General features: G+C 40.6%; 1 protein-coding gene across 2 annotated transcripts in view; it reads left to right on the top strand.

Moving 5' to 3' along the window:
- The window catches only part of usta (uronyl 2-sulfotransferase a), a 56,446-nt gene that overhangs the window by 9,340 nt on the left and 29,021 nt on the right, over positions 1–18,085 (top strand). Inside the window, exon 2 of one of the 2 annotated variants that reach the window (XM_080882087.1) lies at positions 14,699–14,815. The exons of the other annotated variant lie outside the window; for it this stretch is intronic. Within the exon in view, the coding sequence (XP_080738213.1) occupies positions 14,699–14,815 (117 nt within the window). The remainder of the gene's footprint in view (positions 1–14,698; positions 14,816–18,085) is intronic. 2 annotated transcript variants of the gene reach the window in all.

Below are 18,085 nucleotides of genomic sequence, written 5' to 3'. Positions count from 1 at the left end.
TCAAGCAACTGGACTGAGAGTGTGAAACACATTACCAGAAGCAACAGGACTTGTTAAAGAGAAACATATTTGCCCGGTGGTCAGTGAGATCAAGGAAGCCTGGTTAACTTTTCTCAGAGTGAACTTACCACATCTTGGTCAGCCCACCCTCATTTCATGGAAGTGAAAAAGTAAGAAGTAGTTTAAAATAGCTGACTTAAATATATAGCAGGGGAGATATAGTGGGAGGGCCCAGCCCATGTTCTTGAAACCACTACATGCACTTTTGGGGAACTGCATTGCAAGTTTTATGGAGCCTGTTTCCCTTTTTAGGTTCAGCGGAGTTAAACTGGTTTTTCTGTTTTCTAGATTCAGTTTATTTGCAAAAGTCATCTTTGAGTATATTTGAGACTTCAAAGCTGCACTTATTAATACGTCTATAATAACGATGTACTACAGGCAGCTGAAGGATTTAGTGAGAATTTACTTCTTTCGTAAAGCACAATTTAGCCTTTTCTATAACCTCTAGCTTTTAAGATTGTAGGAAGTCTTTCATCTACTTCAAAACCCTGACACAAAGATAAAGCTGATATTATTACAGTTACTGGTTACATACAGTACTTAACAAATTTACGTAAGGTTTTTTGTCACAACCACCCTAAATTAACAATAGTGGTAGCTACCTGCCGTTTATTACTGCCCTGTGGACTCTGCTGCTGTAGCAATGGGAATTTCCCAACTCTGGGATTATTAAACAATATGTTATTGTATCTTACCAAAATCATTTTTAATTGTGTTTTCACTGTATTGCCACAGGTGGTCTAATACATTACAAATTAAAGTGCCTTGAGGTGACCGATGTTGTCCAGTCCAGTGTACAAGTTCAAATTTGGATATAAAAACATGAATTCTGTCATTTTTATTTTTTATCAAACTTTTTTAAAGTAGTATTCCTAAAATATTTGCGTGTTCTTATTTTTACAGATGGTCTAATACATTTGTTAGGCACTGTATATAAACAGGTGAGGGTGTCCTACACATATGCACAAAAACCCACACGTCACGTAGACGATGCCGTTATTTCACTGCTGTGCAAGTGGTGCAAATATTGACTTTATCGATTTCATTCCACTTCACGGCCCAGCAGCTTCTCCCTTTCTTTAATATGAGCTTTTCTCCCTCTATATTCTTGATATTTGAAAAAAAAAACAAAACCACTCCTCACAGAAACTAGAAAAAAATATATATTTGTGATGAGTATTAAAAAAAATTTTTTAGAGCGAGACTCCATACCTTAATGCACAAGCAAGCACTTCTAGTAACAACCTCCACTCCCCACCCGAACAAAGCTTTAGGTAGCTGGTTTATATTTCAATTTGTCACTTTGTATCAGAGACACGAGACTGAAATAGACAGACAACCACAAGCACAAACTTTGACACATTTTGGTCATAGAAGTTGTTATTGTTACACAGCGCAGTTTGTTACCACTGAAACAGCTCGAAGTGAAACCTGTGTGTTCTGCTTTCAGTGGGCTATTATAGAATCGCACATTTTAATGCTCACATTATTACATTTACTTTCGTTTTTGCAAATTGTTGGACACTCTCAGCTGTTTTTCTTTTTTTAAACCTCGTAACAGGTGAAATAAATGCGATAATGTGTCCAGTTATCATCCTAAGAAAATACAATTATTTTAGAGCGTTTGAAGGATCATAGCCCGAAAAGCATTCTCAATATGGAATGTGGTTGTCCCCAGCGAAAAGCAAACATCACCTGTGCCAAATCTCACACCTCTGTCTCAGAATGTGTTCTCCTCTGAAACCCACCTCTGTCCCAGTGTCCCTCATTACATTTTTGTTTCTTTCAACACCCTCCCTGCCGCTTATATGAAGTCAAGTGTACAAAAAAAATTACAGCTAACTTCTCATCAAACAATTCCAAAAAAGTTGGACGTTATAGGAGTCGACGCTTTTGTCGCTGTTGTCACGTTTACCCTCAAAACAACAGCTTTTTCAAGTACTAAAGCAGAGATGTACTGTAGCAGTGTAGCTGTAACCCTGTACAAATGTTCTGCTCCGCTGGGGAAACCGCATTTTCCAGATGTTTTAAAAAGACATCTTGAGTGAAAGCAACACAAAGTTAACAAAGTCTTTATCCAAGAACGCGTAGCGTCCAAGAAGTTGTTCTTTTTCCCGTCCAGTTTTACAGTCCAGACTGAGGTTGAGTCCCTATTCTTCCCACAGAATTGCTTCTACAAAGCAATCAGCAGGTGTGGTTAGAGGTGTTAATTACAGGGTTGGAGAGGGATGATTTGTATCTGACTAGTGTTTGTGTGTCTGTGTGCAAAAGAGAAAGTGATGGGCTAAATTGTAATAGTTTATACGGTGTCTACTTTTTAAAACCAGTCAGAGAGGTTTCGGATGTATCCAGTATGAAGTTAAATGGGTTGCTGTTCATAATTTAGTGTTACTTCTTACAATTACTGTGTTGGTACATCCCTTAAAAAGCCATCACTTGTCTGGCCTGGTTCATTGGCACAGATCCTGGTTGTGTAGCATTTCCACTGACCTGCCCAGAACAACTTGCCTGTCTTTTGGCCCACCACCACTCTGCTGCTGCACCCGTCTGGTTTAGACTGTACTGAATTTGTGCCAGCTGGACCTGCCATTCCTTTGAATCCATCCATCAATCTGTAAAAACTCTAATCTTTTCACCCAAATTTTCACCAGAGGTATTGCAACACTCAAATCCTGCTTTGCTTTTTCCATTTTCTTACATTTCTGGCCTCCATCTTAATGTTATGTATCACTCCAAGTCCCCACTCACCCCTCTTCTGGTGGAAGTGTTTGCATAAACCTTCCATCTAAATTCTTTCCTGGACAGCAAACAGATGCAACTTCTGTGTTGTAGTGCACACTGCAGTAGACATGTGCGACACAAACAAATGTGCCACTGGGTATACCGGCCGTGCGATCTTGCCAGCTGGAACATTTGCCCCTAATCACTATGTGCAATTCCATTACATCCTCAACCACGCAATTTCAAAACCTCTCTTGTATCCTCTATTCAGTCGCTTGCCTGTTCATCTGCGTGTGTTACTGTTTATTCATGTTTTTTTTAAAGATTTGTCTGTGTGTGTCTACAGAAAGTCAAGAAGTGTCATCATGTCCACAATTTTGCAAATGCACTTGCGTATATTTATGTCTGGGTTCGGAGCACAAAAGATATGTTTGAGCCTCTTTGCTCGACAGCGAAGACGACCCTCAAAAATTTTCTGTCTCTCACTTGTGCGTTTCATAACAGGTTGTTTCACATTTACCATGGAGCTTAGTGTCATCTTTTCTATAATTAGCCATTCAATTCTAATGAGGTGTTTTTGAAGGGCTGAAGAAAACCACTCACCACCAGCTAGCGTAGCTCAGCCCACATTGCCAAATTAAAGAGAAGCTTGATCTTTAAGGCCAGGCTTAGCCTGAGCCAGCACTCACAGATGGTAGGCTAGTGCACTTTAGTGAGTGGTAAACATAGAAAACATTGTGGAAAAAAAGTGGAAGTGCAGGACCAAGTACGTTTGCTTTATCTTTGGCATTACATCGGAGTTACACAGCATTGTGTCTGAGTTATTTTACATATGAGCCAAAAACGCGCGTTACTGAAAACATGCAGGTTAACTTTTGCCCTTTTTTGTCCTCTCATGTCTTGTAACGTAGAGAGGAGTACTGGAAGTCTAGGGCTGCGGCAAAATGAGAGGTGCCAAAGGCTTTTACTCAGGTGTGTGTGTGAGGGTGGACACTGATGAAGAAGAAGATGACTTGTATCAATTGGCTAGACAGAGATCGAGCTGGAAAAGATGGGCAGCAGGTTAGGATGATTAAAGATATAGATGGAAATGTACTAACAAGTGAAGAGAGTGAGCTGAGAAGATGGAAGGAGTGCTTTGATGAGTGGGGAAAATGAAAGAGAGGAGGATGGAGAGAGGAAAGTAAATGAATGAGGAAGTGCAGAGGATTAGCAAAGAGGAAGTGAGGTCAGCTCTGAGATGGTTTGGACATGTGCAGAGGAGGGATAGTGGATATACTGAGCGAAGGATGTTAAATATGCAGGAGGTAAACCACAGAGAAAGTTTGTTTGACAGTACAAAGGATAGGATGAGATGGTGGCAGATGATCACATGATCTGCTGTGCTTTTAGACAGCCATCATTAGCTTACCTACTAGTTTGAGTAGTTTCCGTTTTAGTATTATGACTAATTTGGAGCCATAATTAGCCGTTTGAGGAAATGCCATTTTTGACACTTAACTTCGACTTCATTTTTTTTCAATCATGATAGTTCCTGTTTAACTCTTTTTTTGCCACCAACTGGTGAAAGTATTATTCAGAGCTTGTACAGGACATTATTAGTATACAGTATTCAGTAGTATCCAGTATAAAAGATTTTTGCCTTTACAGTTACGTGCAACAGTTTTATTCTATTTTGTTCCAGGTTTTTAATCAGTTGTAGTGTTTTATGTATGCTGCAGCTGTCAGATAAATGTAGTGTTGTAGAAAGGGGGATCGTTCTTTTCAGAAGAAACCTAAAAATGCTCCATTACAGTATGAGGACCTCAAAATAAAATGAGGTAATAAATGTACACAGTTAATACCACACCAGTGATTCGGCTGCGGACAATCTGTACCAAATGTGCATTAATGGAGAGGTACCCATTGCTTAATCACACGCTATGCTGTACAAGCTGGTGCCGTGCCAGTCTATTTATAAGAGTAGAGGATCCCTCTGGGTTGGTGTAAATAAAGGGGGTGAAGGACCAGCTCAAACTGGACTCATGTGGGTTATTCTCTTCAAAAAACAATTCAAGCTTCCCCGGCTGTGTTGCTCTGCAGAGATAGAAGCCACGCCCCTCGAGTCGAGCTTTAAAAGGGTTTGTGCGATCCGGTCGATGTTTATGCTGTGGAATATTAAGTGCTTTTCAGGGTACCGGATGGAAATGTATGGCGTCCCGCTTGGCACTATATCCTCATTTGCCAGATGTCCTTTACTTTACTGCTTCCTTTATCTCTTCTCTCCCTCTGTTTTCTCCTTCTGAAATCCCTCTGACAGTGCCACCTCCCAGACTAGAATCTTAATGAGTCAGACAGATTCCTGCCTTTATATTTATAGGGCGAGCTACAAGCATTTGCCTGCACAAAATCTCACAACTGACACAGCAATTACAGGTCTGTGCAGACTGTCTGCGTTTTTGAACCGTGACCAGGAGGATGTGACCAAAAATGACCACGACCTGCTCGGAGTTGCAGTTAGACACATGGAGGAGCACCGCTGTTGTGCGGCTTGGTCCTGATGTTTCCTAAATAGAGTACATGTATTGAGGTGAGAATATAACTAGGATCCAGACAACGCTGACTAAGCCAATAGTTCAGAAATTGGGTAAGGATGCAATGTTCAGTAGTTTTACGGCCCATATCAACTCATTACTCAGTACCGGGTTCAGTTTTCAACATGTTTTTAAGCCGCATGCCAGTCACAGACCATGAATGAATGCCAGCCATTCACAACCAAACAGCCTAGCCACAATTAAGAGCTAATTGTCCTAGCTGCCCTCAAATGACAACAAGCTGACCGTCAGATGGTGTTTATGAATGAAGGCTAGTTATTTCTTGCTGCAGTTCTCTGACTTAATATTTGGCCTGAATTTGAAGGCATGCCCGTGTTTCCAACAGGCCAGTCGAGGGTAAGAGAGTTTCTCTCACCTTAAGGCCTTGCTGCTCCACCACTGCGCATAAATCAACAGCGTCGGCGGGTCGATGCCGTGTTTGTTTGCCTCTGCCTTGCATGCCTGTGTACAGTAGTGATATGTGTGTGTGTGAGAGTGAGCGAGATCTGTCAGACTAAGCAGTGTCCCTGCTGGGAAGGTGGATACAGTACAAGGTTTTAGTGTGCCGCCTCTAACCTAGTTGTGATAAAGGCCAAAATGTGACCACGCCTTAACACGGCACAGCACATTTAGCACTTGTAAGCCTTTCTAATGCCCTTTCCCTCTGCCCCTGATGACAACCAGAGAAGGAGTACTCTTGGCAATCCACTGTTAATACAAGGGAACCCACTTTATGACGAAAATTATGTTCTAATGACTCATAATAGCCATATATTTCTTCACTGCTTCTCCTTAAAGCTTGTGGTTTGGGTTTCATTGACAGAGAAGTGCTGAAGTAAGAAGGCATGGTAAAAAAGGGAAATGACTAAAATATACTCAGAAGCTAACAATACCACGTGTATTATCAAAGATTCTTTATCATAACCAGTTAAATGTAATATAACGTGGTAACTGTTAGCTATTGTTGAAATCCAATGTGATATTTGTCTTTTTACACTAATTACTAAAAGAAGGTTAATTATAAATGAATGTAAAACTTAAAGCCCTGTCAACTCACAGAAAGTTCCTGGGCTTAAGACATCCTGGTTTTCTGGAGCCTTTCTGGAGTTCTCCGTGTGCCTGCCAAGGTTTTCTCACCGTTCAAGGGGAATGTATATTAAGTTTTTTTTGTTATTCAAAATTGGCCATAAGTGTGGATGTGAGCATAAACGGTTGTCTGTCTCTTTGTGTTAGTCCTGCGACAGATTGGCGACTTGTCTGGGATCTACCCCGCCTTGTCTAACTCTGAATTGGATAAGCGGAAGTATGTGGATGAATGGATTAGCGATTGACCATGTGACTGTGCATATGAACATAAACAGCTGTCTTGCTTTGTGAGCCTTTTCATAGACTGCTGACTGGTATTGTCACTACTGCGCAATCTGAGCAGGGGTCTATGCTCCAAGATCTCCATGCACTTCTTATTTTATCTCTAATTGGACAGACATTAATAGAATCATAGTCAGAGTCTCTATAATGGTAAAAGTGAGTTTGGACACTGGGCCAGAAACCAAGTTTTAGAAAAAAATCCACCTATGATGAAGACACCATTTAATTGAGAGTTGGAGTAGCTCTGCTGGAACTGAACTATCTAAAAAATCTTTTCTATACCAACCGAAGCATCCGTTTTGTTATTATGCCAAAAATGTTGGCGCTCATCGCGAAAACTGTACTTGGAATTCAAAGAATGTGATCAGTACTATTACAGCCCATTCTTTAATATGACTGTCAGCTGAGTGAACTACAGTTCATAAAGTGAGCCTTATACGACAGTTTTACCTCAAATACCAGCCTTGTTTAGTGGATAATTACACTTATGTCAAATATTTAAATGACCACAAAATACATAAATGCATCAGCTTGTAAACACTACAAACTGGTTAATGTTTGGGATTTGCCGTTAAATCTGATTCCTAGACTTTGAAATTCCCCAATTTTAACTGCAGTGAGGAGCCTGTTCGGAGGCCTTCATCTACAAACACTGCTTTGCTGTTCTTGGAAGTGCGAGCTACCATCTGTTGTTTATTGTTCAGTTGTTGCTCTTTACTCTCTTTCTGGCCACTGTGGTCCATTCAGGCGCCAAATGCCTGTCACTGCATTTTAACCAAACTGTTCAAACATTGTCACTCCATTTCACTTTAGTTGATTACACAGTTTTTTAATCTCCATATTAAAAAGTTGTTCAACTCGACTGATTTGCCGTGAACATGTTTTTGATTACACAAGCGCGATATCTGATTTCTCAAGTGTTCTTCAACAAGTGTGTTAAAGTTCTCTTCTTCACTGGCTCAGATCAGCGTCACCAACATGTGGTCCACACATGGCAAGTGCGCTTTATTTGGCACCTGATGAGAATACGGAAAAAATAGCGCGTATTGAGAAGCGAGCGTCCCTGCCTGTGTGCGTGGAGCGTCAGGAGGCAATGGAATGATGTCATGTGGTACAAGGTGGTCTGCTGCAGACGCACATCCTGTGGCTTCTGTTACCAAAACTGCAAAATGTCCTTGACTTGCATTTTAAAATACGCAAGCATTTTTCCTTTTTTTCATACGCTGTGAAACACACTCACACAGACGCATGCACTTTCTTTTTTTTGTGCCCCCTAACTTCCACATTCACTTACATGCATATATACCCCGAGACAAGAGAGCCCAAAACAAGGGAGTGGCCATGTCCTGATCCAGCAGTGGTTTAACCTGGCACTGACCAGTTCTCTAGACCGATGGAAGCTGACAGCAGTTTCCTTCAAATGAGTATTTATGTAACAGATGATGCATGCTTAGAGGTCAGGGCCCTGCCACCATCTACTGTGTGATTAGTGAGTGGTTTGGGGTTTCGGTGACACATGCGAATACACACACGTGCATAAAGGCACTCATCGCATACATGTGAAGCTGACACATGTATGTCTATGAAATTTCAATTGCTGTAGTTATGTTTAAGATTTATTTTTATGAGACTTATTTTTACAATACTTTGCAAAAGTGTTGAGTTTACCCCTCATTTTTTTTTAATATTTCGCTTGCAAGTAGCCCGACTTTATTTGTCATTTTTAAAAAAAATGGTCTTGAGCAATAGTTCTCCTGGCTTTCTGAAGCTCTTTCAAAGTTTTTCTTTGGACACTGACTGCCCGTTCACATATTTTTAGACCAGTCCTCTTGCCTGCCCATTTTCAGAGGACATACTATCTTAATATTTTTTTGTTAAACCACTTAACACTTACCTGTGAATCATTCAAGCATGAAAAAAGCTCTTAACTTAAACGATTAGCCAGTGTTGTGTCTGCCCATAACAGAAAACTTATCAACAAACCCATTTAAAATAGTATCTTTAAAGTACCATGTTGTGTAACTGTATTCGCTTCATGTAAGACAGGTTGACAGGCAGAAAATGTTATTTTTGCACCAACACGTTATTTCCAAAGTGCTATTGGCTGAAAACCTGGCATATCTCAACACACTGTGCAGTATGTCTATTTTAAAAAAATCTGATGAAGCTGGACAAGTAGAGGACAAATGAATAAGTGACAAGCCTAAAAGAAACGATCTATATAAAATGAGCATTATCTGAAAGTCACGTCCTTATGAAATCCAGCAAAGACACGAAAGAGGACCTGAGAGATGGATCTGGCCCCTAATCCAACTGCTGTTCGCTGAAGCCTCATCAAAAATGATCTCAGTGGAAGGGTGGCTGTCAAGAAGCTATTTTTAAGGAAGGGGAACGGGGAGAAAAGGCTGAGGTATGCCAACTTCATAGGTTTTGGACTGGAAATAAGTGGCAACAGGTCTTGTAGAGTGATGAATCTAAATTCAAGTCAAATCGTTGACAGTATGAAATCAGGAGAGAGATACAAAAGAGTGTCTACAGTCATCTTTAAAACATGTTAGAGGATCTTTCATGATTCTGATCTACTTTTCAGCCAGTAATATTGGGGATATTTTCAAACTGTATGGAATAATGACTGTAGAAAAGTACAGTCAGGTTTTAAACCACTGTACAATGCCATGTGAAAAGTATCTGATTGCTAACAGGTTCTTTTTTTTAGAAGGATCTATGACAATGATCCCAAACACATTGTCAGTATAGTAAAAGTATACCTGAATAGAAAAACCCAACATGGAACACTATCAGTCGTGGTTTGGCCTCCTCAGAGCCGGGATCTTAACGTTATTGAAGCCGTGTGGGATCATTTTGATAGAGTAAAAGCAGCTGACAAAGAAGAGCTTGGAATGCCCTTCTAGAACGCTGGAGAACTATTCCTGAAGACTAGTTACACAAATTAGAAAAACAGCGCTTGCTTTTTTTTTCTTGACGAATAAGCAGATATGAATAGTGGATAAACTTGCTCACATGGCTAACTGACCATTCCAGATATCAGTAGTGTACCTTATATCTGGAATGGATCACGTCTGTGCTGAAATCACACCTCTCTGTGTCAAACAGAGCACTGTAAAAGTCCTATAAAGGTCTTTTGTTGGGGCCCATGAGAAAAGTCGCATGCTTCAGTTGACCACAGTCACATACTGTGTAGGGCTCTCACTTTTTTCCCCCCCTCTGGAAATATTTTATGACATGGTCTCAGTTTTGACAAGGCATCCAAAAAGCTATTACAAGAACCAAACTTTTTCTGCACTATAAGTCTCTTATTCCATTTCATCATTTCGCTGTGCATTGCTGTTACATCTACCTCCGTCTCATCATTCTTTGAAAAGCCTTTATGTTTCTCTCTTCTTCTCTCTTCTGCCCCTCACTTCAGTGTGAGACTTAGCACCACACAGGGGTGCTTTATGCAGTCTGTTTGTTCTGCAGGACCAAGCGTCAGCTCTATCCCGGCCTTGCTGGTGAGCGAAGTCTGATGAGAAATGCTGCTACTGCGAGAGATAGACAGCTACTAGATATTAGATCTGAGACTCGAGCGGTTCTGTGCGTGTGCGCGAATGCTTGACAGACGTACGCCGACACACATGGACACACAAATTGTTATTATTAAAGTGCTGTCGTAGCTTATAAAAATATAAAGAGGAATGCATGTATCTCTCGCCATCGCTGAAAAGACGATGATTTTTTTTCACAGCTGGATGAATTTCTGAGCCAGCACATCTGTCAAGAAGCAATAAAGCACCATCACACTCCCTATCCTATATACTTTTTAATCATTAGATCCATCAGGTATCATTTTAGATAACTCATGAATGAGTTCCTAATTTTCATTAACATTCAGATAAGTACATATGTACTCGTATCTAGGGGCTGCTGTAACAGTGTGTGTGTACGTGCATGAGTGCACTTCCTGGTGGAATCTGTATGCTTTTCTCTGTTGAAGGCACTTTGCAAAGGTCATTGGAAAACCCCTAGATTTCAAATATTGCAATTCATCTTCTTCTGCTGACCTCCAGAAAGGGCTCACAAACTGATTGGGTAATAATTTCTTCCTGTTCACTGTCTCCCACTCCACCCCTCTTGATCCTTCCTCCTGACTTTCTTTTCATTTCCTGTGTGCTGTATAGTATAACACCTGCTTTTCCTGAATCTGTTTTGTGCCACACAACGAAATGTAATAAATCACAAACTCCCTCTCATTCCTCCTTTATATAGCTTTTTTTCTTACCCTTTCTCTTACATCCCATTCTAGCATTTTCCTATTTTTCCATCCAGAACTTTATCCAACCCCCCAAACACCCCCACAGGGCACGTGGCAGAAGGCGATTTACATAGCACACCACAGACATTCATGGATTTTTGTCTGAGAGCTTGCATGCTCTGTTTTTCTCCTTTCAGGGTTTAAGAGACCATAATATGATATGTGGTTGAAGAGAGTACATTGACATTTGGGAAAATGCACATTTGTTTTCTTGCCAAGAGTTGGATAAGAAAATCGATACCACTGTTGTGTTTATGTGTGAGCTTCAGCCAGTGGCTGACTTGCTTAGCTTATCATAAAACAGGAAACAGTGACAGGAAATAGGAAAACAGCTAGTCAAAAGATAATAAAATCTGTTGATGTGCATCTCTAAATCTACTAAGTGAGATTCAGATGGACTAAAAGTGTTTGGGGCTTTTTTCACCCTTGATTAAAGCAAGGCCTTCTGTTTCCCATTGCTTTCACGCTATACATTAATCTAAACTAACTGTTTCCTGGCTCAAATTCAGACTTCCCGTAACTTACAGACTGGGAACTTGTAATAGTTTTCGTATCGTTGAGTGTGACAGTGTTTAATTTTCCCTGCATTTTTGAGTCAATCTTCTCGAGCGTTCAGACACTTTTCCTGATTCTCTTTCAGATCCTTTCAAGCTAGCTGTTCTGTGCATCTATAAATCTTCAAGGCTTTCTTGGTGGCTACACGCACATCCGAGCATAAAACCTAAAGCAAACAGATAGCCGGCACTCTGTGAAAACACACCCAGTAGGAGAAAATTCTTCAGGTTTAGACTCATGAGCCATTTTTGAAATTCTGTGCGACACTTACATGTATGTAGCAAAGTTCCTTGGCATTTATAAGCAGCTGTTTCTCTGGCTTAAGGCTGCTTTTCTAGTTTGATCAGTGGCTATGTGGGAAAAGAACTCTTCATGACTAACAGCATGACATGCCAAGAAAAACAGAAAAAACACTAGATGTTTTTATTATGTACAGGAAGGCATGAGTACGCACCCAGCTCTTTGTCTTTTGACATGTTTATCTATGCTATGCCTCAAACAAGATTCAGAAGCATCACCACTGATCCCAAAAAGATGTGTGTAGGATGTTTAAAGCTTCAGCAGCTGCATGGTTGCAATAACGTATGCGTATATTTTTAAAAAAAGTGTGTTAATGAAAAATATTCAAGGGGACCAATTATGCCCCTCATTCCAGCTTCTACCTTTATTCTTTATCAGAGCAGTTATGCATGATTCATAGTGCAAAATATTCCTTTTTCATCTTATTCTATTCCTTAGGGGATGAACTGAAGGCTTGTACTATCTGAAAGAAGCTGTCTTAGCACCTTTTATTGTCTGGTAATTTTTCCTTTAAGCCAACTTAATTTTGATTGGTTCCTTCTTATAAACAGAAGATTTGAACCGCAGGTGGGTGAAGCTACTGAAACCGAATGATTACGACAGTCTGAAGCCCGAGCTGTTGTCTCACAGAAATAACTTGGTCATGTGCAGGCCTGATGGTCTGAAACTTTGACCATGTTTAATATGAGCATTCCAGCAGTGTGCATGTAAGAAAATGAACAAGAGCTTAAGACTCATAACTGGTTGTTCACAAAAATTCACTTTTTCTGTTTTGTTTTTTGCTTATGTTTCCCACATATCACCAGGAAAACCATTATCGGCGCAGGGATATACAAGATAAGCACAGCAGCAGGCCACCAAGCCACAAACAAGCAGTTGCATGTTGGGAAAAAAAATGTGCTCTTTTTTTCAAAAACTGTTTTAGCTTGGTCTAGGCTCAAGGCCAAGGGAGCTGTATTGTAAACAAACAATTAAAGCAGGGTGTTTTTGTGTCTTTTCGTAGCTTCAAGCAGAACCTTGTGTCCCCAGAGAAAATGTTGTGGTAAATTTAAAGAGTAATAATTGTGATCTTGCCGAAAAACACTGTAATAAAGCAAACGAAACAAGGTATTTTTTGCTTGAATAGTACAAGAAAAAGCAACTGTTTTTTTTTCTTCTGTTTCCTGAATAACAAAGCCCTAATTTCACAGTTACAGTGAAAACACTTAGTAACAGTTTTGTTTTTAACGATAAAAAGACCAGTTTGAAGCCAGATGCTAGACAAAACCATGTGTATTTATAGGATCTTAGTGCTCACAACAAGGCAATTGTTTAATTGAGTAATGAAACTATGATCTTTCAGTCATTTCCAGCTGTGTATCGCTCAGTTGTCACCAGTTTTGTGTTGGTGTAGCAGTGGGGAACAGCCCTTTGTGCAAGATGCATTTCCACATCTGGTGTGTGTTTATGAGTCTAAGCTGGTGCAAAGTAACAAAGGGTGAGTAGTTACCCTGCTTGCGGTTGGCTTTTAATAGGATAGTTGGTGTTGTTGCTGTTGTACATATGGGTGTACCAATATTTGTATCTAAAAATCGTAAGAAATTTGAAGGACTTTTAAGACATTTTCATTACCAACTAATATGCAGTTCAGTCCAATATATAATATATATATGACTCAAACAGTGATTGAGTTATGGAGACAGGAACATCTTCACTTTTCACCATGATAGTGATCCAAAACACACTGCCAATGCAGTAAAAGCAAAGCTGAATAAAGAAAAAACACAGAATGGATGAGTATCAGTCATGGATTGGCCTCCCCACAGTCTAGACCTTTTTTGCACCACGGACAGGTTTATGTTTGTGGGCCGGACTTTAAGGTGTCGTGGATAAATACAACAAAATAAAACCAGTACCAATACCAAAAAAAGAAGATTTATTAAAAACACAAGGGAAAAGACCCAGGGAAACTGAGTTAACGATAAAGAAATAACGCTAAAAAATGATAAAAACCCTGAAAACTATGATTTTCACACCTGAGCCTCAACTCTCGCGGGCCGGTGCCAAACGACTCACGGACTGGTCCATGGCCCGGGGGTTGGGGACCGCTGGTCAAGACCTCAACATTATCGAAGCAGTGTGGGATCATCTTGACAGGGAATGAAGCAAAAGTCAGTCAAAATCTAAAAAGAAGAGCTTTTCAAGAAGCCTGAGGAACTATTCCTGGAGAGTATTCAAAAGATGACAAGAAAGCTTCCCCTAGAGGAGGGGTCCCCAATCCCAGTCCACGAGGGCTGGTTTCCCTGCAGGTTTTAGATCTCACCCTAGGTCAACACACCCGAATCACATGATTAGTTCATTACCAGGCCTCTGGAGAACTTCAAGACATGTTGAGAAGGTAATTTATCAATTTAAATCCACTGCGATGGATCAAGGACTCATCTAAAACCTGCAGGGACACCGGCCCTCGTGGACTGGGATTGGGGACCCCTGCCGTAGAGAGTTCAGGCTATATTGAAGCACAAAGTGGATCATTCCAAATATTGACTTTCAAGCTCTCTAGAATTTTACAGCCTTGTATACTGCATTTCCATTTATATTTGCACATTTCAATAAATTTCTGCAACTCTTTCCCATTTTCCTGGCAAAATATTTAAAATAAAAGAAATGCACTATATATTTATATATAGCTTTTGTTCACATCTGTAGTCTTACACCAACAACTATGTTTTTATATGATGCCCCCCTTGGCCCCAATGGCTATTTTTGTTCAATTAAACAATCTAGAAGTCAGACTTAAAAGGTCCCCTCCATTTGACTTCTTTTGTAGGGTTATGTGGAAAAAATCACTGGTCAGTCAAACTGGCCCCCAGCAGGCTCTTTATCCATAAGGACAGGGTAGCAAGACATCTGGTGTCGTGCCTACATGACTGCAAGAGGAGAAAAGGTATGTACAAACTGCACAAGCACGAGTGCCCTTTAATAAGAATTATCCAAAATTGGCTGACAAAGCATTCAGATTATGAGAAATCCTCGAGCGCATCACATCTGTGACGCGCCAGTACTTTGTGTCTCTTGCCGTTGCGCAAATACTAACATCACCCACAGAAAATCCCAGAGAAAGAAGAACATTGTTCCTCGCATCACTTCTTCACTAGCTGATGAGGATGATTACGCTGCTGACTTTGACTGTGTGGCGTCAGACTTGTCCAATTTTCTACTTCACGCTTCATTTCTTCATTTCAAAGCCACCTCATTTCGAAGCGCGTTCAGCGCTCGTAAACTCTGTGACAGCCTGCCGGATAGACTAAGGTCTCACACGGTCACGATGCATACCTAAGAAAAATATTTCAATTCGTTTACTCATAACAGGCAGATGGAGAGTAGTCTTTGCTGTGAAATTTGGTTCTGAAAGGGCAGCGAGTCCCTCAGTCCAAAAAACCCCCAAACAGATTTAAAATACAAGAGTGCAGCAGCAACGTGGCTTTGGGGCTCTAAGAAGTGAATGCATATCTGCTCATCGCTTTGCTTGATTAAATTGCCTCACTTGATTGGATGACTGCTTCTAGTCCTCTCCAAGTTTGGAGACATGAAATGGCCTGCTGGGGGTCCCGTAAATCAATTGATTTTGACAACTGTAAAATCTACTGATGATAGTTTGGGAGAAACAGCTCAAAGTGTATTATTTGTAACGTCAATTTTAGCTGCACTAATGTGCTGATCAACCACCCAAACATCAGAGAAGCGCGACCGTAAGAGTTGTGTTCTTCAGTTCAAAAACCAGTTATCATCTCTGTCAGTTATACTCCTCTTTTTTTATTATTAATTCTTGAGTCAGATGTCTTTGTTCTGTGTTTAACATAAATCACTGGAAATGTTTCAGCTTTACCTCTTCTTGTTCTGTAAATTATCTGTTTTATTTTGGGCTTTCTTGGCATTCCCAGCTGCACAGCCACTAAAGTCAACACTGCTTTGCTGGGTCACCAATTTACTGGTACTTCCCTGTCATACAATATACATGGTGGCAACCACTGGTGCCTGCAAATCATATACCAACAGTCATGCTGAACGCTCCCATCCCCTGCACATCTGCATGCCCATGTATATGTTCTTACTATATTTCAGCAACCAAAATTTTAAGGGAGCATCAAGTCCACAAATTAGGCTGCTGACCAGGGTTTGGTCTTTGGGCACCTGGAATAACAGAGCAGTGGCTCTGCCTTTCTATTTATATCACAAACTTGTCTGATCATTGTTGATTCTCAAGTGACTGTGGGATTGAGCTGAAGCAGGGCGAAGTGGGTGGAGACCCTGACCCTCAGCTTAGCTTCCTCCTGTAATTAGCGACATGGGTCGCGATTCTCGTCTTAATGGAGAGCGACTCCCACATGTCGGATCAAAGGGTCGGGTGACCGCACACCCTCATTTCACAAGCAAACACACATAGAAAAGCCTGTACTGTATCTAACTCCTGCACACTCACTTTGTTTGCTTGTGCAGACAATAGTGACACAAGTGTTTAGTGAGGGCTGTAACAATAGACGTGTGGAGAATCTAACTGGGTGTGTTTTTACACAGATTGGTCAGGCTGGAGTTATGTCACTTTTGACTGGACTGAGGAACATCACGTGATCTCTGTATCTAACAGTCCTGCGTTTTCTTTTCTCTGCTTGAGTTTCAGCACGCCGACACCTTTAATAGTCGTTTCCGTCTGGTATAGAGAAACTACAGCAGGATGTGGTTACACATGAAAGAGCTTAGTCTTCACAACATGGGGAACCTGTAATCTGGTTTCACACACTTGTAGAACATTCCATGGCAGCAGCTCTGTAACCTTCCATCAGCGCTTTCAGTCGCGTCCCACAGCAAAGCTAGAGGACTCTTAACTCCAACCCTGTGCCTGTCCTTTTGGCCTTGCTCTCAGCAGCCATTCCTGTGTGGTTTCCCACTCCCACCTCTGCCTATTCTGGGACGTGTTCTTTCCTAAGCTCTACTTAGCCATGCTGCCAGCTTCGCAAAGCAAATGAAATGGTCTACGCTCTAAATACATGTTTATAAAATTCCCAAACTTACTGTAGCATTCCTGGAGTAGGCCAACAACAACGGAAAATTCCAGAGTCTGAAGGACTGATTCTGGGCTTTGTTGACAGAATACAATCCTAAAGACCAAAATTTCCTTCAAACGCTTTTTTCCTCCAGCTATGTTGGCGTTCCACCTGTGTGTTTTGTAGTACCTAACCTCCAAATGTCTGTCCACATCTTAGATTTTTATTTTGTTTGCTTAGGAATTTGAATACGGAGGTCTATACTTGTGCCTGTTTTAGCTGTGGGCGCGACAATAAAGCCAGTCTTAGCTTTGTTGTTTGAAGTAATCACGATAGAAACATCAGACGGATGCACTTTTACCTTTCTTCTTTTCTTTTTTTTTATACCTGAACTTTTTGATTTAACAACAAGTGACTTTTTTCTTCCACTGAAGAAAAACAAATCAGTTCAGCTAATGAGGTGATTAATTGATGTGCATGGTCACTTGGTTTAAGAAGTTCCTGAACAGGGGCAGCTGCTGGCCTGGTGTGTGTGTGTGCTTGTATTAAAATGTAACTGAATGTTGTTGGTTTTGGTGTGAGTTTTAGACATTAATATTCTTAAACTTCTTGAAGATTGTGAGGCTGGGCTGTGATTCCCCTCAACACATTTCCATTACTCTTATTAGTTCTTGTGGGCTTCTTAATCAGTGCAGAAAACAGCATCTTGTGCATTAATGAATTTCACATTTTCTTTGCTGCATCAATCCTGTTGCGTACTATCTCAGCTTGAAGCTGTACGATACTTACTTTTTTCTTTTTTTTTAATTTGTTGGGGACAAAATCTTTTGAAAATCTGTTTTGGGAGACGATGTAACAGTAATTTACAGAATGCTGGCATCCCCGCATGGCACAGTTCCCTCTAGGCCATTTAGGCTCTGTTGTTTTATTGGTTTTGTGCATTTTTAAATTAGCTTTGCACTTGTGAGTATAATATGTTTCATATTTTCGGTGATTAAAACTTAAAATCACTGCTGCTTTATGCTGCCCATGATGTGGTATTGATTAATTGGAGTTGGAAATAGTAATGCAGCTGTTCTTAACAACAAGTCCATGGATCTTGTGACTCAGTAATCCAATTAACCATTTAGCTACATACCAATGCAAACCCACACTCCATTAGTTTCCTTGTC

This window comes from Rhamphochromis sp. 'chilingali' (assembly GCF_963969265.1).
Source record: "Rhamphochromis sp. 'chilingali' genome assembly, chromosome: 5".
NCBI lineage: Eukaryota > Metazoa > Chordata > Actinopteri > Cichliformes > Cichlidae > Rhamphochromis > Rhamphochromis sp. 'chilingali'.
Note: the sequence above shows the minus strand (reverse complement) of the source record. Positions and strands in the feature narration are given on the sequence as shown.